The sequence below is a fragment of the Serinus canaria genome, chromosome 10 (assembly GCF_022539315.1).
Source record: "Serinus canaria isolate serCan28SL12 chromosome 10, serCan2020, whole genome shotgun sequence".
Taxonomy (NCBI): domain Eukaryota; kingdom Metazoa; phylum Chordata; class Aves; order Passeriformes; family Fringillidae; genus Serinus; species Serinus canaria.
In genome coordinates, this window is record NC_066324.1 from 2836926 (window position 1) to 2859001 (window position 22076).

At 47.0% G+C, this 22076-nt stretch overlaps 2 protein-coding genes across 2 annotated transcripts in view; one reads left to right on the plus strand and one right to left on the minus strand.

The window, feature by feature from the left end:
• MTFMT (mitochondrial methionyl-tRNA formyltransferase) overlaps positions 1–22076 on the minus strand; it is a 431560-nt gene that overhangs the window by 320068 nt on the left and 89416 nt on the right. The window lies entirely within an intron of this gene.
• The window catches only part of IGDCC3 (immunoglobulin superfamily DCC subclass member 3), a 100381-nt gene that overhangs the window by 58649 nt on the left and 19656 nt on the right, over positions 1–22076 (plus strand). The window contains exons 4-7 of the mRNA XM_050978241.1: positions 1092–1222; positions 5483–5620; positions 12407–12565; positions 19647–19812. Coding sequence (XP_050834198.1) covers positions 1092–1222; positions 5483–5620; positions 12407–12565; positions 19647–19812 — 594 coding nt within the window. The remainder of the gene's footprint in view (positions 1–1091; positions 1223–5482; positions 5621–12406; positions 12566–19646; positions 19813–22076) is intronic.

Consider the following 22076-nt stretch of genomic DNA (forward strand, 5'->3'; position numbering starts at 1 on the left):
GGGTGATGAGAGTTGCTTCTCTAACTGAATTGGATTTCTGCATTAATCACGCTTGGTGCATTTCTGCGTATAAAGTGCATATAAATTTGTATGCTGAGTCTTGCACTTGGAGGCTTTGAAGGCAGAATAATAGCTTTGGAATTGAATCTTCTAATGCTGTGGGCAGATTGTTAACAAAAATGAAGGCTTCTTGTAGTATAATTCATCCAAAACAATGGGCATTTTAAAGTCCCAGAGAGATTGCAATCAACTTTGGGCCGTGTAGAACTGATTGCTGTCATGCTGCCACCGACACGGAGCCGCACGTTTGGAACGCGGCGCAGGGAGCAGGTTATAGACACTTTACCATATGCTGATATGGAGAAAGATATTCTTCATCTTCCGGACGGAAATGGATTATTAACTCATCACAGTGTAATGACTTACTACCAGCCAATTTAAACAAGTGGTTGCCAAGCAACCTGTAATGTATGTGTACATATATGTGTGTATGCACGCGTGATTTAAATGGGCCTGTGTTTTGAAGATATAAAATGTTTATTGATGTTTACATTTGCCTGCTCAATATTTATTTTAAACATACCTTTTCATGACCTGAGGTTTTAAGGTCATATGGATTTGAGTCCTGGGCCTGGAGTGGGGAGTGTGGAGCACAGGTTTCAGATGCCTGTCCTTGGTCACTATTATGCTTCAGCTGATGAGTGGTAATTCCCATGTCATGATAACCACTAATGTCAGCTGTCTTCACATTCAAATGCACTGCCAGAGCTTTTCCACAGGTTAAATAGGAAGCATCTATTTTGTAGCCTTCCAACAAAAATCACCATTTCTCAAGGATACATCAGGAGATAAATTATTTTCTTTTATTCCCCTGTAAAAGAAGACCAGAGGCTCAAGTATCCAAAAAAAAGTAAGAACTGATACAGAATCAGGTGTGGGCTCAGCTTAAAGGGGTGTTGACATCTTGGTGGTATTGGCATCTCTGCACTGGGATGCAGGGAGCCAGCCTGCCTCACCTGGATGGGTGTGCAGCCTGCTGCCACATCGTGTCCTGCTTTGCAAACTTTTGATTCTGTTTTCTCTTCCCACAGGTACACGCTGCTTCCCAAGGGGGTTCTCCAGATAACGGGGCTAAGGGCAGAAGACAGTGGGATATTTCATTGTGTTGCCACCAATATTGCTAACGTGAAGTTCAGCAGGGAGGCCCGGCTCACTGTGTCAGGTTAGTGCCAGCTACGCTGTCCTGGCTGCCTTCCTGTCTTCTTCCCACTGCTGTTCTGGACCAGGACAGCTTAAGAGAGCTTCAGGCTAACACACTGAGAGGCATTCCTCTATCCAGCCATAACACCTTCCTTGTTCTGGATTGTTAGTTGTTTAGATCCCCTCCAGTGCGGGACATCCCAGATTCCCTGTGGAAATGGAGATTGCATCTTTGGAGATAACAGGCAAGGGAAGTCTCCCCAGGGATGGTTGAGTGGGTGTTTCTGAGTTTTTTCTTACATGCAGCCAAAGGTCTTTCCCCTGAGCTGTGATGCTCCTGTCCATTATATACACGTAATTGCTGGTACCCAGGAGCTGGAGGCTTTCCAGCACACATCTCACAGCTTCCCATCACCCACCAAAACACTCACTGGCAGTGGTTCTGGAGCAGAGACTTAACACCTGTACCAAGTGTCATATTAGCCTCTGCTGACTGTAAAAAAGCAGCACGTGTGAAATGGGGTGAAGCCGAGGGAAGAGTGATGCTGTGTATATGAACTCTGATGGGAAAGAAAGCAGGGTAACTGGTTCTGAAAGACCTTGGAGCTTTGGGTACCTGTTACTTATCTGTTTGCTTGATCTATGCAAACAGTAGCCACATAGAGGGAATAAAGAGCAGTAAATTATCGATGTGGTGAAGTTCTTTGTGTCAGTTTACTGGCCTGAGTTATTATTTCTCACAGGGCAGAAAGCTCTAATTGTTCTCATCTGACCATCCCTCATTGCAGATGGATATTTTCCAGGTTTCCTGTCCATGAAACATTTGTGGTTTTTTCTCCTCCTTAAAGCAGTCGGATGATGAATATGGGCACCATGTGTAAGTGTTTGTTGAAGGGCTTGGACCCTGCTTCAGTGCCTGCACTACTGTAACTGGACATTTGCATGGAAAACTCATTGCACTGGGTTAAACCTCCATGGAAAAGGTTTGTGCTCTGTGGTGTTTGCTAAGAGCACACAAATATCTGTTAGATCAGGACAGCAGGTATGTGTTAGCATGTGAACTCTGGGCTTTGGCACGGCAGCAGAGGCTGTGGTGAGCCACAGAGGTGCACGGGGCATTGCTTTGCTGGTGTGGGTGTTGTGTCAATAAATACTGAGCTAATGTGAGTGCTGCTGTGCACATGGCATTAGGCATGATGGGGTAAGCAGAATTCTTGCAAATCTTTTGTATCACCTCCCTCTTGTGTCACAGTGAAGGGAATGGTCTCTCTACTCTTCATGATGGCAGGAGGGCTCCCACTTTTCCCTGCTGCTGCCAGGCAGCACCTTCAGCCATTGCTTCACCAGCAGGTCAGCCTCCCTGAGGTTTCCAATCCAAGCCCTGGCTTGGGAGGGAGGAGGGAGAGGGTGAGAATGGGCTCTGGAAGCCTGTGCCCTGCAGGGTACTGCCACAGCCCAGCAGGAGAGGAGGAGGAGGAAGGTGGCTGCCCGTGGGGGAGGAAAGAGCCTGCTTGCAGCGCTCTCCCTCCTCTGCCTGGCGGTGGTGGCGGGGCTGCCAGCAGTGAGCAGCACAGAGACGTCTTCCAGTCCTGCTGATTGATTATTTTCAAGTGCCTGCTCCGTGGAGCTGCTCCCGAGGGGGCTGCCTCCCTCTCTGCACTGACACCTTTCCAGTGCGAGCTGTGCCTCTCTCTGCTGCTGTCCTTTTGATCAAGATCTGGCAGGTGACGCTCCTGTCCCTGCTGGAGTGCCTGTCACTGCTGGCAGTGCTGGGGACCTCCCCATCCTCACTGTGAGTGCTGCTGGCAGAGTCCCTGGGGACCACGGGCATCATTAGAGCCTTTTCCCCTTTCAGAATAAATCCCTGCACTGCTGTGAACCCTGTTGAGCTCCAGCAGCACTCGCCCGCCACGAGTCCTTCATTTTATCACTCCTTCCTTCCTGACCCTGCATCAAAGAACTGGTCTGATTGAAGAAGGAAACCTCCTCCTTGATGCTGGGACATGGTTGGTCCCTTTTGTGCAGTGCTGACATCTGACTGCTGTGTCCCAGTCCCTGCTGGCCCTGGAGCTGTCACTGCTGTGGGTGGTGGGCTCAGCAGCAAAGCTTACAGGGCCATTCCATGGCTTTTGCAGAAGGTGAGCAGTGGTGGAAATGCCACTTCCTGCCCAAACTCAGGGAGCTGAATCTACACTCAAAAATCTGAATATCTAAGACTCAGAGTAGAAATCAAAGAGTGTGATATTTAAAGATTTTATTGTCAAAGTAGTGTGTTTCATAAATTCTGCATTGAGCTTGGCTCCCATTTGCTGATATTCTTGGGTGACCTTGGACAATTCATTTCATTTCTCCGTGTTTTGAAATATTGAAATCGCTATATAATACGCTGATAATACCGTATTATTCTAAGCGTGAACATTTAGTATTGTGATTCAGAACAATAAATCTACATGGGTTTTAAAGGCACTCCGAGGTACTGAGGGGAAGGTATTGTTTTTCAGATCTCTTGGGGTTAACCAGCCGGTCATATGAATTTATTGTGCATTCTGGTTCTCATCAAAAAATCTGCATTTTATGGCTTGCAGTGAAATGCATTTAGTGAGAAAGTCAGCTCTTAAGTCACACTGACACGGTGATTTTTCTTGGATTTTGCCCATTTACACACAAGCTTGGAGTCGCTTTATCGCTCCCTGCTTAGTCCCCGTAGGAACAATTAACAAACAAGCTGCTCTGATCTGTGCTTGCCCTTGGACCGTTGTGGAGTCCCCCTGCTATGCCCTGATTCCAGCCTCTGAGCTGCTGTGAATGGGCAACACTCAAAAGTGCAGGAAGAAATTGTTTTTCTTGGAGAAAAGCCCCTGTAGATAGATTTTGGTGGATCACTTCCCTGTAGCGAGCCTTTTGAACATTGGAAAGTCCATGTACAGGAGTCAGTGTGGGTGGATCCCTTTGGCAAAGCCCAGCCAGGGCTGTGCTCCCCAGCCCTCCCTGTGCCCCACTCCTGCTTGGGGGCAGATGACCAGCCCAGGTATTTCTCTTTGCAGGTGTACAGAGATTTTTTTTGCCAGCAGCTGTAAGATTGATGGAATTCCTTAAACACTGCTTTGACCTCAGCATTTCTGGAGTATAACCCAGCTCTCATCAGAGACAGGGAAGAAGACTAATTTTCAGTATTCCTGTTTACCGATGGAGAACTGAGAATATCTCTTGGGTTTCCTCCTCTCCTGCTTCCTGAAAATGGGAGTAAAGGCTGTAAAGGCACTTTTAAAGGACTCAGGAGATGTGGGTTCAGCTGTGGTATACATAACACAGGATGATGGTTTTGTCCCATGCTGCTGTTCTGTCTAGTGAAATGTATTTCCTTTTGCCTTTCTTGTGCCTGTATGGTGTCCAGGGTCCTTGCACCAGGATTTTGTTCTATTATGGGTCTGCACATCCATCTTGCATGATGGATTTTATTCTTGGTTGCTGCCACTTGGTGCTACTATAGTGCAAATAAAGAATTAGTGATTGTATCATGAGCAGCAAATATGTCACAGTTGTATCAGTGCAATGGGATGCATCCTCTTCTTGCAGGAAAATGGTAGGAAGAAGTGGGGTTCAGTCATCAGAAGAGTTTCCTCTCAGAAAGCTCCTCAGCAGGAGTCAGGGACTGTTACCTCCATCACTCCTTGTCCCCGGACAGGTCTTTTGGAGCAAGTGACACCAGCAGTTCACAGTGCAGTTCCTGCTTTATGTTGCTGATATCCAGATATTAACAGGGCTGGATCATTGCTTCAGGGGTTTTCCCCAGGAATAATCAATGCACACTTAAAACATGTTCAGTGTGACTGTCACACAAACACTGTGCTCCTTTTGATTCATATACATCTCAGATTTATTGAGGGTTACACCAGCCACATAATTTAGAATCCTGGAATAGTTTGGGTTGAAAGGACCCTTAAAGATCATCTGCCATGGACAGGGACACCTTCCACTAGAGCAGGTTGCCCCGAGTCCTGCCCAGCCTGGCCTTGAACACTTCCAGGGATGGAATCCACAACTTCTCTGGGCAGCCTGTGCCAGGGCCTCACCACCCTAACAGGGAAGAATCTCTTCCAAATACCTAAACTAAATTTCCCCTCTTCCAGTTTGAACTCATTACTCCTCCTGTGACTACAGCTCCCAATGAAAGAGGATGTGTACTTAGAGGAGATGTACTTAGAGGATGCCCGAAGTCCTCAATGTTCCCTCTAAACAAGAGGCAATCAGAAGCATTCTGATGATGGTGCTGTCGTTGCAGGCTCCCACTCCACCGTGTACAAGGACCCCATGATCCTTGTGGGCCCGGAGAACCTGACGCTGACCGTGCACCAGACGGCGGTGCTGGAGTGCATCGCCACCGGCAACCCCCGGCCCATCGTCTCCTGGAGCCGCCTCGGTAAGCCCTGGGGTCACTGGCATTTCCTCCTCCTCCTCCTCTCCATAGCCATCATGGAGGAAATAGGTAGATGCCACTGACTGTTTTAGACAACAACTGATTCACCCTCTCCCTTCCCACAGAAGGTAATTGTAGGCTTGAAGTGCTTTTTATCCTCATATCTACACTTTGTTTTTTCTCTCTGCCAAGATTCTGTTTTCAGCTGTTAGAGAAGTGGGTTGGTTAAACCTGTAGATGTTTCATGAAAGGTGATAATTTTATCTTTTCTCAAGTGACAGCATCTTCTGCTGCTGCATCAAAAACATCACCAGTGTTGGCCTAGAGAAGCGAAATCATACACAAACACATCTTTCACATAAAAACAGACTTGAAAGACATTTGCTGCCTGTTCAGGGAGTTTTAAAACAATTTTAAGGGGGAGAGAGTGTTTAAAGTGTGTCTGAAGCCCTGAAAAAACAAATGCTTGCTGCTGGGGTCCGTGATATGTTTTTAAATCAGCATGGAAACCAGAGACAGTGTCTGATGGCATCATGCAAGCAAGGAGGAGCAAAGGGCTATATTTCTCTAAAGTTTATTTTAGGTTCTAACTTTGTGATGATAGCTTAGAAACTGTTTTGCTCAGAGCAACACTTCCACTGCCCCACAGAAACCTGTGCTGAGTGAAGAGCTGATGAATTTTGTTTTATCTCCCAGAGCTTGTAACTCTGCCTGTGTGCACAGTGGGGTTGGGTTCAATTGGGATTACTGGAGATCTTGTGGTCCTCTAGGCCACATCAATTTTGGGATGCTTCTCTCCCAGTGTCTCCCAAGGTGGCTGTGAAGCACAAACAGGGATAACTGTGCCTCATGCTGCAGTGCTGGTTGTGGGACCCCACCCCCACAGCTCTCCAAGGGTCATGGTCAGCTCATGGGCAGGGAGATTTCCCACTCCAGAGCTGCCTGCCGGGGAATGACGACTTGCATCCAATATCAGTTGCACATGTTTTCCATGTTTTCCCTCCTTGCATCCTCTAGTGGCTTGTAAAATCAGCCTTTGTATGCCACTAACTGGTATTTTTGCCTCCAGAGCCATAACCATCAGATTGATGCTGTTTTAAAAATTCCCCAGATACTCTATATCACTGGTTTGGTTCTCTTGGACACAAGACAGCTCTATGTTAGTGCTCAACTATAATAAACTACTTTATAATTGCCTTAATTATAAGTGCTTATTACCTTCTTCAAAACACTTGTCTCTATAGAGCAGTGCAATAATGAAGATGTAATAGCACTGTGCAATGTTTGTCTGGATGGTCTGAGCTCAGCACTGCCTTCCACCAAAAATAAACACCCTCTCCACACTACTTTGCAGCACGGTGGCAGAATCAGAGCTACTGAATGGGAAACAGATCTTGTTATTTCCCTTCCCTTCAGCAGGAATGTTTCCTGTCCAAAGCATCACAAGGTCTCGTTTAAGATGACAGTGATCCTGACAGCAGCACGGTGCACGGGCTCTCTGATGACTTGGAGGCTTTGTCATCTCTTTGTAGCCATTTCGGAAGCACTTTCATGTCTCCTTGTCTGTGTGATCATGGGGAAGGAGAGGGGTTTGTGCTGGACAGGGAGGTGCTCAGAGTATCTGTCAGCTCTGGCTTCCTCCATGTGAAGGTCTTCTTCCTGAAGTTCCTCTGACAGATAACTCATTCAGCTTTGGAAAAAAGTCTCTTTAATCCATTTGCAGAAATAGAAAAATCCACAGCCACAAAGTCTTAGAGAGATCGAGCTGATTTAGCAATAGGAATGGCTTATTTTAAGCAAAAACAAGTCAATTCTGTGTGAGCATCTTTCTTGCCTTGTAGAAGTAAGGAAGAGCTATGGCATTGCTGTTGTGCTGGGACTTTGCACAGGGCACGTTGCCTTTTTGGAAACTCTCTCTGAGCCCCTTTGCTCACAGTTTTGACATTGTGGCATTTCTTCTGTCAAAAAGGAGCAAAAGAACAATTTTGCTTTCACAGCTTTCTGGTACAGGGGAAAGCAAGCCATAAACACCATTTGCACTTCTTGCTTTGGCTTTGCTAAAACCTGGCCGGTTTTCAGTGGGAAAAGCAGCTCGCTATATTTTGCTTGAAGGAAATCATTCAAATTCTGGGCCAGTTTTTGAGTGCCACACAATCGATTTTGAATTTAATTTCTTTGGGAATATGTTGTAGCCCCTGACCACAAACAGAATTCCTGTGTCTCACCGTGCATGAAATGTCAACATTCATTAGAGAGCAGGCTCTGAGAGAGATGTAAAATCATTAAGGGTTTGTTCAGGGAAGATAGGGCTTTTCCTTTCAGAGCCACGCACTTCAGGCTTGGACCTGTATGTGTGCACAAATGAATATCCTGGGCACTTACTGCAAAGCCTTTTGAATGAACGACGATTTTAATGTATCCTTACCCTTTAACTGACAGGCCACTGAGCTGGCCTCCATAAAAGGTACCAAAGCAGAATAATAAACTATTTAGAGAGATACAGAAAAGTGAGGCGAGAAAGAAAGGACAGTGATTATCTGATAGCGTTATACAGAAGTTGTCAGAAAGGGCTGCACAATGGGAAGGAAATTACTAAAGAGGGAGCCATTCAAGAAGTAAACTATACAACAATTGTAGGAGCCAATTAATTGGTAACTTATTGGACACAGAAGCTTGCAATAGATGGCTGACTGGTTGACAGGAGCACCGTTCCAGTAAGTGTTTAGAAATAATAGAGTAAATTTCACCACTTCACATACTGAATAGTCAACTGTTGCAATGTACTCTAAATATGCTAATCCACAGTGCCCAGTGTCCTCTGGAGCAGGAGACCCATGTGTCTAAAAAGTGGAAGGCTACTATGACACAATACAAAGAATTCACAAAAGACCTAAATGATCAACATTAGAAAGTTGTTACTTTCTTTCTACTTGCTACTTATAAAAGAAAGGCGTTTGTGTTGTTGCATATTCATATTGCCTGGCACGTTTTAAGGGGCTCTGTAATTGGTGCTGGTGTGCCAATCACTCGGTTAGCAGGCGGAGAATGGGCTCCAGAAAGCATCACATAACCTTAGAAAAATTAATAATGTGGCTTCCAAACTGCAGGCATCCTTCTTCCAGACTTCACCCCCATGAAGAACCTGGAGGTACCTAAAGGAAGGCTGGAGGGGGATTTTTTGCAAGGGCGTGCAGTGGTAGGACAAGGTGGGAATGGCTTTAAGCTGAAATAGGGTAGATTTAGATTGAGTGTTAGGAAGAAATTCTTCCCTGTGAGGGTGGGGAGGCCCTGGTGCAGATTCCCCAAAGAAGCTGTGACTGCCCCTTCTCTGGAAATGTCCAAGGCCAGGTTGGCTGGGGCTTGGAGCAACCTGGGATAGTGGAATGTGTCTCTGCCTGTGGAAGGGGGATTGGAATGAGATGAACTTCATGGTCCTTTCCAAACCAAACCATCCTATGATTCAGTGAAGTCTCTACTTGTCTATAACCAAAGCATCTTTTGGGGGCATCTCCCATTTGGAAAATGGTTTCCTTTATTAATTAGAGGTTACTCTGCTCTTCACAAGAGCTGAACTACCCCCTTTTGTCCTCATCAACTGAGGGATCGAAAGAGAAAACCTGTCAGGCTCCAGTCCCTCCAGACTGGCTTTTTTCAGCCCTCAAATTATCTGCTTTTGACTTCTTTAAAAGAAGTAGAAGGTTATGTTAAATGAGCAGTGGTTTCAAGCCTGCCTGGGTCCTGACAGCTTTGGGGACTGAGCAAGTGTTGGCTTTTGCAATCTTTTAGATCTCCTCCATGAAGAGATGACTTTGTGGTGGCAGGTGATGCCAGGAAGGTGGATTTGCAGGGTTTGGATTGCCTGATACAAACCATTCTTCAAGTCTCCCTGTAAAGAAAACAGAGTTGAAATAAATAGCAACCTTTGCAAAGCAGGTGTGAGTCCCTCAGCACAGCGGTTCTGCAAAGTGCTGAGCTTTCAGGATGCAAGGAATTTCTTGTGTAAACACTCTGTATTATTTATGTGTGTTGTCAGTGTTGCTGAAGACCTTCTAGCTGACTGCAGGATGGCTCAGGCTGAGTGAGGCACAATAGAGTGAGAAGGATGGAACAGACAGGGAAAGTAGAGATGTTGAGTGAGAAGTGTCTGAGGTGATCAGGCACAGTGATCTTTAGTGGCTGTTAGAGGTGGCCACACTGACCCAAATGGCAGATGCACCAAGGCTTCTGAGCTTGGAGGGCTTTGTTCTCCAGGGAAATGAAAAATGTGTGGACAGGAGATGTTTCCTCAGACCACCAGACTTCTAATAGCTGGAGCTGGAGAGATAACTGAGGGCATATTGATGCTGGTATTTGGACTGGCGTGGGGGGGGCACCTGCTGAAGGCTGAGTCTTTGCATGCTAAAATGATGGAGCACATTATAAATAATACAGTAAAACTGCTGACATTCAAGTCCCATTTTCATGGTATTTCTCAAGGCAGTGATGAGATGAAGGATCCAGGTATGACCACTTCACATCTTTCACTGGTTCCATCCCTCCCTCAAGAGAGAGATTTGATTTTTACACCTATTGTAAATACAGACTTCTGAAAGGTCTAATTTAAAAGATGAAATCAAGTTCAATTTGGATTTAATTCAGACCTCTTTACATCTCAGTTCAAATGCTGTTTGGAAGGAATGGTTCTTTGTTATTGCTCATTAAATGTGGGACAGGTCATGTTTTACTGTCCTTTTTATGACTGAGCCATTTACTGCAGTAGTGGCTTGGCCAGCAGTGTGATCCTTTAATGACATTGTTTTTCTCTCTCTAAAAGATCCAAGCATTTTTCTTTGCAATGCAAATAATGAAGAGGTCTGGCATTTCCTGTCTAGCGAAACAATGAAACCTTTAAGCTTCAAAATTTCCTGAAAAACAATTATATGCAGAGCATGGCAGGAGATGGGTTTGGAAAGTGCCATTGTAGCTCTCAGCCCATGCTTTGCCCATGTTTTTTAGCAGGATGCTGCCTGGAATCTGAAATGGGATCCCTCACTCCTGTGGTTGTATTGGGTTTGCATGACAAGATTTTGGTAGTGTGGGAGCTACAGGGATGGATTTAGTGAGGAGTTGCTGGGAGCTTCCTCATATCCAATGGAGCCAATTCCAGCCAGTTTCAATGTGGGCCCTCTGCTGCCCAAGGCCAAGCCCATTAACAGTGGTGATAGCACCTCTGGGATAACAAATTTAAGAAGGGAAAAAATTTATTGCACAAGAGCAAATTGGAGCTGGAGAGAGGAGTGAGAACATGTGAGAGGAACAGCCCTGCAGACCTCAAGGTCAGTGCAGAAAAAGGGCCAGGAGCTGCTCCCAGCACCAAAGCAGAGATTCCCCTGCAGGCTGGGGTGCAGCCTGTGGTGGGGCAGCTGTGCAGACCATGGAGTTCCACAGGTAAGCAGAGATCCATGTGCACTCCGTGGAGAAGGAGGAGTTTTTCCAATCTGTTCCAGAACCTGTAGGTTATGAATTACTCAAATATTTTCTAATATTTTTTATTGTGCAAAGCATGATATAAAATCCAAAGCAAGTGATTGCAGGGTGATTTTTAGCTAGCCCTGCATGCTGTCTGTGTTGGAGTTGAAGCTCATGGCAAGATTATGGCACACTTTGGAGCACAAGACCAGGCTCTTCCACTGTAGTGGAAGTCTCATGGAATGGTCAGGTGGAGCCATCACTAGGGCTGGTTCTTGCTTCTCTGGTTTCTGTAGGTTCTTTAAACTCTTCCCTGAGCAAACTTGAGAGAACTGAATCCCTGATTCCTGTCTGATGAAAGGGTGCTCCCTTTAACTGCTCCTCCAGGAAAACTCCCCTGCCCTGCCCCTCTGCTCAGACACCCTGACATGTGCTAGGCCTGATTTAGAGCTGCCTTTGTCAGACAGTGTCTTAAAACACAAATCAATTAAACAATAGAAAGCAATAGCCTGATACTAATGAAACACATTGTAATTAGAGCTGGCTGGGAATTTTCCAGAGAAAACAGGATAAAACTGTATTCCCTGATACTGAACTATTTCACATGCCTCATATCCAGCACTTGGGGTGGGTGCAGCCCTTTTCAGTTGCCCTTCCAAGCCAGAGTGAATGAGATCTAACCACCAGCTAAGAGACCAGCTCCTCAGCCTTGAGCTAGTATGTGTTCAAGGGCTAAGGAATCAAAAATCCAGGGTTCTCTTACTTTCAGAAGCCACAAAAATCCCTCAAGGGTTATCAGGTAAAGTGGTGTAACTTCTGGGTGAGGTAATCTGCAGTTCATAAATTGCTGGTGGCTGGGAAAGTGCATCAGGGAAGCACTGGAGTAGGTCAGCTGGACTTGTTCCTGAAGCCTCTCTGTTGGAACTAGGCTATTGAACTGAGTGGTTCCCTGCTCATTCTAAGGGAAGAACCCAGACAATAGCTCAGAGAAGCTGAGATTATTTAGCTTGGTTTAACCACTCTGTTGAACTGTGTTCTGGGTGCTTCCTCCTAATCTGAACACATGATTGAAAGCTTTCACTTTTCCTGTGGTGGTACTTTGGGTTTTTAAGCAGCAAAGAGTGATTTGGGGCAAACATGTAAATAAGGATCTGGTTTCTGCAGAAGGCAGTTCTGATAAGAGCATCAGCTAAATCCCATTGACTGTACTTGGCAAATGGCAATAGCAGAACATGGCACCACTCCATAAGCACTTAGAATGGGTCTCACTGAGGGCTGTGCCCTGGAGAACCTTGCCCAAAGGTCCAACATGTGACTCTTGTCCTTCTCCCCTTCTTTCAGACGGCCGCCCGATTGGCGTGGAGGGGATCCAGGTGCTGGGCACAGGAAACCTCATGATCTCGGACCTCACAGTGCAGCATTCTGGCATCTACGTGTGCGCCGCCAACAAACCCGGCACGCGCGTGCGCCGCACCGCGCAGGGCAGCCTCGTCGTGCAAGGTGAGCCCTGACACCCCAAGGGCTTGGGTTGGACAGGTGCTGACTTCACTCCTCTGGTGGTACTAGGCAAAGCACTTCTTTCCTAGACATGTGGTTTCCCAAGTGGGGGTGTGTCTGTGTCCCACGCAGGTGAGTCGCAACCAGGTGTGGTTCAACTGAGGCATCAGCTGTACGGGCTACAGTGATTTCTGGCTCCATCACAGGCATTTGTCTTAGCAGACACTGGTTATTATTTGTTACCATACTTGTGCATCTCAGCAGAAAGCCTGAATTAATCAGCCAAATTTGTCTCATAGTCCTTAGTGATACAAGGACATGGTCACTGTTCTCATACTGGACACCTCTGAATGATATATATGACTCCTGCTTGTAAAGGGCAGTTCAGCCCAAAGTAGAGATCAGCTCTAGGGAAAGCACACAAATCCCTTCCACGTGCTCCGTGTGACCAGTCTCCATGGTGAGGGGAGCCAGGCAAGCATTTGAGAAGGCAAACCCAGCTGGCAGCGTGCTCTGAATGGCAGCAATCCGCCCCTGATTACAGGCACTCACCTCCTCTTCAAGCTAGTCCACTTAAAGCATCTCACGCTCTCATCAGTTCACTCATTAACTATTGACTGATGATATCCTGAATCTAAAATTACACACCTCCTGCCGGAGCTGCTAATTGAACCTTTCTGCTGCTGATGGGGAAAGTGCCCTGCTCCAGCCCTGATGCTCACCCTGCTCCAGCCCTGATGTCACCCGACAGATTGCGGGAGTCGCAGGCGGTGATCCCACCAGCAGTGGAGGAGCAATGTAGAAAGGGTGTAGAAGGGGCTGCCTGTGCCTCCTGAGCCCCAGGTGCGGATCAGACAATGAGACAAGGTGAAAACTCGCTGTTTCTATTGCTCGTGGATTTCTGGGTGAGCAGTGCAATGAGGGGACCTCCCAGCTGGCACAGCTATGAATCCCCTTATTAAGAAACATCAACCCCAGCATTAAGAGCCACCTCTCTGTACTGATACTAACCATTTAGAGCTGCAGCAGGACAGCTCTGCACATGGTGCATGTAGGAGAGGTCTCCTAAGCCCAAATGCCAAGCTGACGTCCAAGAGGCAGACCCAAAACAAATTACTTGGAAAATCTATGAAGTTTTAAAAATTCAGCTATTGAATATGGTTGACTCATCCTGTTAGCAACTGAATGAGAGGGTGAAAGGTAGCACAAGTTCTTATTGCTACAGATAGCAGTTTTTAGTCTTTTTGGAGATTTGAGCATCAGCTCTTGAGCAACTGTTCTTATGCTGGAGTTCAGCTGATGTAGAATTACTGTGGATTTTCTCCTGGCAAGCCAAGATGAGAATTTGTCCCTAAAATGTCACTCACAGGGCCATTGGAGCCCAGTCTTTCTGTGGAAGCAGGATGCTCCTGCATTCAGCATCAGCAGAGAAGCTGGCAGTGGTGTGGAGAAGTGTGGCCAGTGTGTCCTTGGAGTAACCCTTATACAGGACCTGCAGTGTCCAGGACCCCAACCTGTATTGCCCATCCTTAAAATGCTTCATGTTTTTTAGGGGAATGTTCCCCAGGCAGGATAGGGGCAGACCCTGGCCAGGCAACTGAGCTCATCCCAGGTTTGCTCACTCTCCCTCTGGAAGCAGTTTTTCCTGCCTCTGCATCTCATTTTGCCTGAATTTTCCAGCTGAGAGGTACAAATGATTGCTGTTCAGGTTTGTCTGGGAAGAAAACAGTGATAATGACTGACATGAGAGACTATGGGTTTTATCTTTGTCAAGATGTCAGCGATGCAAATTACATCCGTAAAGAGAAGAAAAGCAAAGAGCGGGCTATCAAAAGCCTGGTTGGAGAGGAAGTTAGCACAGGGCTAGGACAATACGGTATCCTCAAAGCACACCAGGCCAGGTACTTGCTGCCTTTATGCAGGGGCCCTTGAAGTGCCTGGAGGCACAAATTAACTTGCCCCAGTCTTTTGAAGGCAGGAGGTTTTATAGGTGGGAAACTGGAGGAGAAAGGGCGATGTTTCCTGTTGTAAGGCAAGGAGTTAGCAGGAGGCTGGAACTGAGACCGCGTCCTCCCTCCTGCTGCAAGCAGTGGTCCTTGTCCCATCCAACAGCTTCATGGGCAGAGGTGTCCCAACAGAGGGCTCTGCTCTTCCTCCAGTGGTAATGTCCTTTCCATTGCAGGTTTTCCTTCAGATAACCTAACACCATCTTATTATCTTCCTGGGAATTCCTCCTCCCTCCAGAGGAGAAGGCGTCAATCCCCCACTCCTTCCCTCCCTGCCCTCCCTTGGCCATTTAGGCTCCTTTGATCTCTTTTGTAAGGTTCTCACACAAGAAAGTTTCCATTTTCCCTTTAGATCCCAGCGCAGCCATTTGAATATTGCTTTGTGCTGGGCTTCGAATGAAAGTCTCACGGGGGGAGTTGTTGAAGGGCCGAATGCGGCGCCGACTGAAACCGAGGGTGTGCGTGTGTGTGAGGCGAGGGAAGAGCAGGCTTCAGTGGCAAGGGAAAAAATATATCAAAGCACTTTCCCTCTACCTCCTGTGCAATCTTTTGTGCTTTATTATGTGTTTGGTGTCATAACAAACTGATGGGCTGTGAATGGCCAGATGGTCACCAGTGTTCTCCACTCCACGCTTCATTTCCTCCTGAAAGCTATGCAGAAAAATGAGATCCCATCTCATAAATGAGGGCCCATCTTAAGGACATGGGTTTGAAGGCTCTGCTGACAATGCCGGCCTTGTTTGCCTTGCTTGCTGTTGGCAAGACTGGGCAGCACTCCTTGGTCCAGCAGATCCGGCCACCGCTGCGCTTCCTGATGTTTCTTCCATCATTCTTGCTCACTGGCATCACAAGCCTTGGCTGGGGCTGGAATTCAGCAGCAGTTGCTGTGGTTTAGGCTTGGCTCTGTGGTACTTGATTTGTCCTTGAGTTTATCCCTGAATTCATTCTGCAAACCAGCTTCAATATGTGCTGTGTGAGTCAGTGTCCCCCATGGAGCAGTTCCCTTCCTGGCAACATTTTCCTTCCCAAGAAAAGCCACCACACAGGGACAGGTGGGCACTCAAATCTTGTCTGTCAGGATGCTGGAGTGAGCTGGGATGTCTGATCCCTGTGGACCGTTCTTCCAGGACCACACTTGTGGGTGACATAGGAACATACCCTGCTGCTGTGGAGCTCCAGCCTGCACCTTGCTGGCACAAGAATTTCATGAGGGCTGAAAGCCCTCCATGACAGCCCCCTTGAGTGTTCTCTGCCTGTTTTCCAGGGGACACGGACACAGTTTCCATCTTTGGCCCTTCCGGTCCCATTGCTGCTACTGTAAGTTACTCATGTAAACATCTGAGTATCCTCTAGAGTGAATAGAGAGAAGCCAAGTGAGCAACAGTTGTCTTAAATCTCCTGTCACCATTTGCTGTGCTTGAGTGACTTCCCCGTTGACCTGACTTCTCCTTTATACCCTTATTGTGGGTGCCAGTAGCCTAATTTATGAGGTTTTGTTGTTTCCATGTTATTCTTTCTTCTCTTCACCCCAGCCTCCTTCCCCGACCTTGCCACTCTGTCCACTTGAGAATTAATGACACTTCCTACTGAGATGCAAGAGGCATGGATTGTTCTGGCACCAGAGCATTGGCTGTCAGTGCTCCCTTTACCTTTGGATCTTCTCAGTGATCCTTGGGACCTTCTGTGAGCCATCAGGCACTGCCATAAGCACCACACCACAACCTCACAGCAAGGACAGCAAAGCTCCCTGATATCTTGGGAGACACATTGGTTGCTGGTCCCTGCTGACTTGTCCCAAGAGAGATGGAGCCCATTGGGGTCTCCTGTTAGAAGCTGCTGTTGCAGTGCATCTCCATGCTATCACAGTTTGCTGAGCACAGTAAAAGCTATTGAATCACTTTGTTAACAATTCTGAGGGTGGTATTAAATGTTATTGCTTTTTTATACCAATGTCATGCCTTTAAATATTCATTAAAACTGCATGATCCCCTCCCTTCCATTAAGTCCTGAATAATCAACGCTCTGGTTTTTTCATACTTCACAAGCCAGGGCTGGATCCTGCCCATTCCTCCTTGCCACATTTGAAACCTCTGCTCTTAACAATGATCTCTATCAGTATCTTTATTAAATCTTAATGGAGGACTGAGAAATGCTTGCTCTGGCTGCCTTTTGGCATGTAGTTTGGAAGGGGCAGAGGTGTTCAGGCCACTGTGCCTCCATGCAGGGTGGGATGGGCCCTGACAAGATTCTCTGTTAATTATGAGTGATGAGGAGGATGAAGGGCTGGCAGTGGGCAGGGCTTGGCTGAAGACAAGGCTGGCAGTCAGCAGGGTTGGCTTCTGCTCTTTCCCTACTAACAGGCAAACTCTTGGATCCTGTCAAAATTGTTTGGAAGGGCAGGGGAGAGGACCTGGGAGAGGAGAGGAGATGGTTTTCTGCCCAGGAAAGGAGCCAATTGCCCTGTGACCACACACCGGCTGTTGCATGAGGGCACCTTCCTCAGGGCACTGGTTATGAACACAGGTTGGGTGCATCCTGGTCCAGGTAGCAGAGGGACACCCTCTCATTCCATGTCATTTAAACTCCATCTGTTCCCAGACCATATTCTCTGACTCCATGGGTTTCTGTTTTGACCTGGGCCATTTTGGTACTACAACTTCACACTGAAACCTCAACAGGACAGAGCAATATCTAGGGAAAGCCAGGAAGAGCAGGAACGGTGGAAGGGCAATCTGTGTCTTGCAGTAAGGGATGCCATAGAACAGGGGACAGCTCTGCACAACAGAGGTGGGATCCTGCTCCCCAGAGAGTTTAAGCAAGTTAGGCAGGGGCAGGGGTTGTGTTTAGCAAGGCTGCAAAGAGGAGGGACGGCAGGGGGGAGCAGGGACCCGAGGAACCCGCGGGCCATGGCACGAAGCAGTGTGACTGGCGCCGAGCCAGCGGCCGCAGCTGCACGTTTGTTACCCCGAGTCACACGCGACCCCGCTCCAATTACTGCCTCTTGACACGGGCTAATAAGGGAGGATAAGGAGAGCCGGCAGCTCCAGAAGGGTTGTGCCGGATGCTTCTTTCCATATTTCAACTTTGTTTCTGCTGAACAAACGGTGGGTTTGAGATTTGATGAAGCGAGGGGGAGGCAGAGGCAAAGAGCCAAGAGGATCTTTAATGAAGCTGCAGCGAGGAGCTGGAAGGTGGCTGTGCCCTTCCTTGGCATCGTGGGTTTGCACCTGCGAGTGCTGCGGGTGCAGCTCGGGAGCCCAGATGAAAGCAGGGAGGTGCACAGCCACTTGCAAAATAATTGCTCCTGCAAAACTGCGCCAGCACAAAGCGGGGGGCGGGAGGCTGAGGAAAATCAAGTCTCTAATGCTCTCACTGTACACCACAAAGGAGCCATTCATGGCAGGGATGAGGGGTTTTCCCCCTGTTTATCCTTGCTTCCAACTTTTATTGAACCCATCCTGAGTTTTGTTTTAATCTGTAAATCTAGAGCAAAAACACAGAAGGGAAGTAAAAGGGCAAGAGATTGATTGGCACATGGGGAAGTTTAGCAGGAGGTTCTGGAAGTACATGTCCATTGGGTTGCCGGGATCAGGTTCATTAGCAGAGCCGAGCGTTGACAGCGGTGGCCTGACAATAAACTCTGCTGTACCAGTAACATAAGTCAGACCTGCCATGCTCCACTTCCCTCTGATTATTAAAAATGAAGGAGGGGGCTCCTTCAAGGGGGATCGGCTATGCGATGAATTCCTCTGTCTTCCTGCTTGGAGGACTTAGAATCTGCACAGCTGGACTTTTACTCTCACACAAGCGCCTGTCCCTGCAGTTTGGCTGTGTTACCTCTTCCCTTACTGGCACAGAGCTGAGAAAGACTTTATCCCCCCAAAATGCTGCAGGAAACCCCACGGGATGTTTTGGCCATGCTCAACTCTTGCATCCCTACCTGCAGCCTGGCCACTCCTCAGTATATTTCGCTAGACCAGTTTGCTTCCTTCTCCAATCCCTACATCTCTGCTCATGGCACAGCCACCAACCCCATGCTTAGAAAATGCCACAGAGTGGCTCTGAATGTGTCTCCCTCGATTATTATTCTTTTGTCAAAAAAATTTAATGTCATCCATCCGTTATGTGATGTTAGTCAGTAAATTTATTATGGAGCTGTGCCTCTTTATCTGTTTGTCTTCATTGTGTCTGCTGCTGGTTCCACCTGATTTTAGGTTTCAGTAGCAACATGCAGTATATTTATCACTTTGCCCTTTGAAGCAGAACTGCTTGAATAATCTCACCTATTTGGCAATGTCTGTCAGGCCCTGCTTTCTGTAGGCTGAAACACTGGTTTATTCAGATAAATGATTTTAAATCTAATTTGAGCTGCTGGAAGGAAGAGATCGCTTTCTGTTTAAAAATGTTACTGCCAAAGGTGAAAACATTTGGTGACAAGGTGAACAGCAGTTACAGGCATGGTGTAGTCTTCTTCAAGGCTTGGCAGGACCCCAGAAGTCCCAGGCTGAAGATCTGGAGAAAAAAGGCTCCCTAATCTTCTGCTGACAGGAAAAATTGGCAGCAAATCTGATATTTACTGCGGAGAGAACATCCTGCCAGATTGCTGTATGATATCCATACATTTCTTTCCATTTCAAGCAGTTTGGTAAGGCCATTCAGGTCCTTTGGAGACAGCCAGGGCGTTGGTTGAGCTCTGCTGTTGAGGAAACAGCACATCTCCCCAGCTGCAGCACTGGGGTTGCTTTCCATGGGAGACCAGGGAGAGGTGAAGGAGCTTAAACCTTGGTGCTGTTTGCCTGAACCCTCAGGGCTCATCTCAGCTTTCAGTCACTTCTAATCTGGCCTTCAGGTGCCTCATGTGAAGCCATAACTGCCAGGGTGGGCAACCAAAAGGCAGCTTTTCACTGTTTATAGACACACTGTCCAAACCAGAGTTATCTGCTGCCTGTGCTGTGGGTTGGCCAAATATTCCACGTTCCCAGACAGACAAGGCTTATTGACAAGATGGTTTTTTTTGTACCAGAATAAAGTGGGATCATCAAGACTTTTCTCACCCTCTTTCTCCTTCCTCCTGTCAGCCCCAGCAGAGTTTGTGCAGCATCCCCAGTCCATTTCCAGACCCGTGGGGACTACTGCCATCTTCACATGCGTGGCCCAAGGGGAACCCCCTCCCCAGATCACGTGGCTGAGGAATGGGCAGATCCTGGAGACCAGCGACCACATCAAGCTGAAGAATAACAACAGGTAGGTCCTGGTGCACTGGGCTCTGGCACTGCTGTGGAAATGGGAGTGGGAGAGATGTTGGATTGCTTTCTGCATAGCAAAGAGCTGATGGGAAGGTGGCAGTGTTCTGAAGCAGATCTGTGAATTCAGTCTGGGCTTTGATAAGCTAAAACACTGCTCCAGTCCTGCTGGCTGCACCTTACAGTATTACAGTTTGGTGCTCCCTGATTTTTTGTGCTAGGACATTAGCATTAGACTTTGACTGTTGATGCAGGAACCCAGGAAAAGTTACTCTTTTGTCCTGATCATCATCTGGGTATTTCTGGAAGGGCTAAATGTTGTTCCTGGAGCTGACAGGGACCACATAGACTCCTCAGTGGAGGAACTGTGCTTTAACGCCTGAACATTGACCTGCCTGGGCATGCAAATGCAAATATATTAGAAATAATATTTGTGTGGAGCCTGACTTTCACTAAATTTTAGCCTTTTATCTCACCAGGGAAGAGTGTGTTCTCTGAGTACTAAATAACTGCATTTTCCTGTGAGGGGATGGGGATGTTTGTACTGAGGAAATGATGCACTTAGTGTGAAAATTACCACTCAACAATGTAGTTTCTATGGAAATAGCATGAAAAAATATACTACAAAATAATAGCACCTGTGTTGTAAACCTGATGTATTGGTAGAGGTTTGTACTCTGTGGTGTCATAGAGCTGCTCTCTGTATTAACAAATGTGTCTCAGGAAAGCAACTACCCAGCCTTGCTGGAGGGTCTGGACCTTCAGTTTAGACAGCTGGGAAGTGCTGTGCAGGCACCATGGCTTGTTCCTCAGGGCACAGGAGTGAGTTTATTTTTCTGAGTGTCTGTATAATGTGGCTTTTTGTTGTCTTGTTTGAAGGGTTTTAAAGCTTTGTTACATGAGTGATGGAAGGATGTGTGGCGCAAGAAGGATAAGGTGTGAGGGGTAATAAAACCATCTCAATCAGTAGAGGTTTTCTCCAAATTGGAAGATTTTAGAGCTTCAGAAAACTTTGTATGTGCACACACAGATGACACTCAGTTGAGGCATGTGGTCTTCTACTTTATGGCATGACTTTCTGGGGCATGTCTGCCCTTTATAGTATGAACAGGGCAGAAGGGGTAGGAGCGAACTTATTGCATCCCTTTTTGTTGATGAGGAAATGAAGTCAAAAGTGATGAAGTGGTCATTAAATCCATGGCAAAAGTGACACTGAATCCAGTTCTGTGTCTCGCCCAAATGTTTCCCCTGTGAAATCATTCATCTTCACTTGAGGAGAGCAGGAGTCAGGTCTTTGGTCATGGTCATGTCTCCTGGCCAGGTCGCTGTGCCTGGAGCTGTGCTACCCATGCCCATGAACTGCAACTTGGTGAACATCTCTGTAATCGTTTTCTTATGGGAATCATTTAATGCAATTTAGCATCAGTCTTTTCCACAGCAAGCTGAATGATCAGATTTCAGCATCTGGCACGGGCTGAGGGAGCTCAGCCCGTTTCTGGGGCTCAGCTGACACGTGGCATCTTCTCAAGCTATAGTAATGTGATTGTAAAGCTGAGCCCTCAGGCCATTGTACTCAACAGTGTTGAACTTTTGTCGTCTTCCACGCTAGTCTTGGTCGGCTCCAACCTTCAGGCAAGTGGCCATGCCTGGTGGTTTCCAAAGCTGTCAGTGTGGAAAATGCCCTCACTGGTGCAGCAGGGCTGGGAGCTCCAAGACGTGGAGGAGACACATCAATGGATGACTTTTTGCCTGAGCTTTTTCAAGTTTGCCCTTTGTTTTACTCTCGTGGGCATGACTAAGTGCTGTAACCCACTTAGTTCCAGGCAGAATCAGTTTGTGGTTATGTCTTGGATTTATCCGTCTATTGTGCTTGGAAAATATTTGTCTGTGTAAAGATGGATCTCGAATATACTAGTAATGAAGCTACTAAACTACAGCCTGAGCTTTTTAATTAGATTACATGGTTTCCTAGAAAATTCATTTGGATTAAAACTCTGCTTAATATTGTCATAGAGGTCTGAATGCCCCCTAAGGGATTTTTAGGGAAAAAAAGCAGTAAATCATCTCAAAACATATAATGTGCTAATTGATTGCAAAATGTGTCATTGGGAGCAACTTCATTTTTGTAAATTAACACAGCCAAAAGCAAGATTCAGACCTGCAGAAGATGGTGTGTTTGAGATACTGCTCTGCTCCTATAAGCTTGAGGCCCTGTAGGCAGCAGCACAAACCCAGAGCCAATGGATCTGTTGCTTCCCAAAGCTG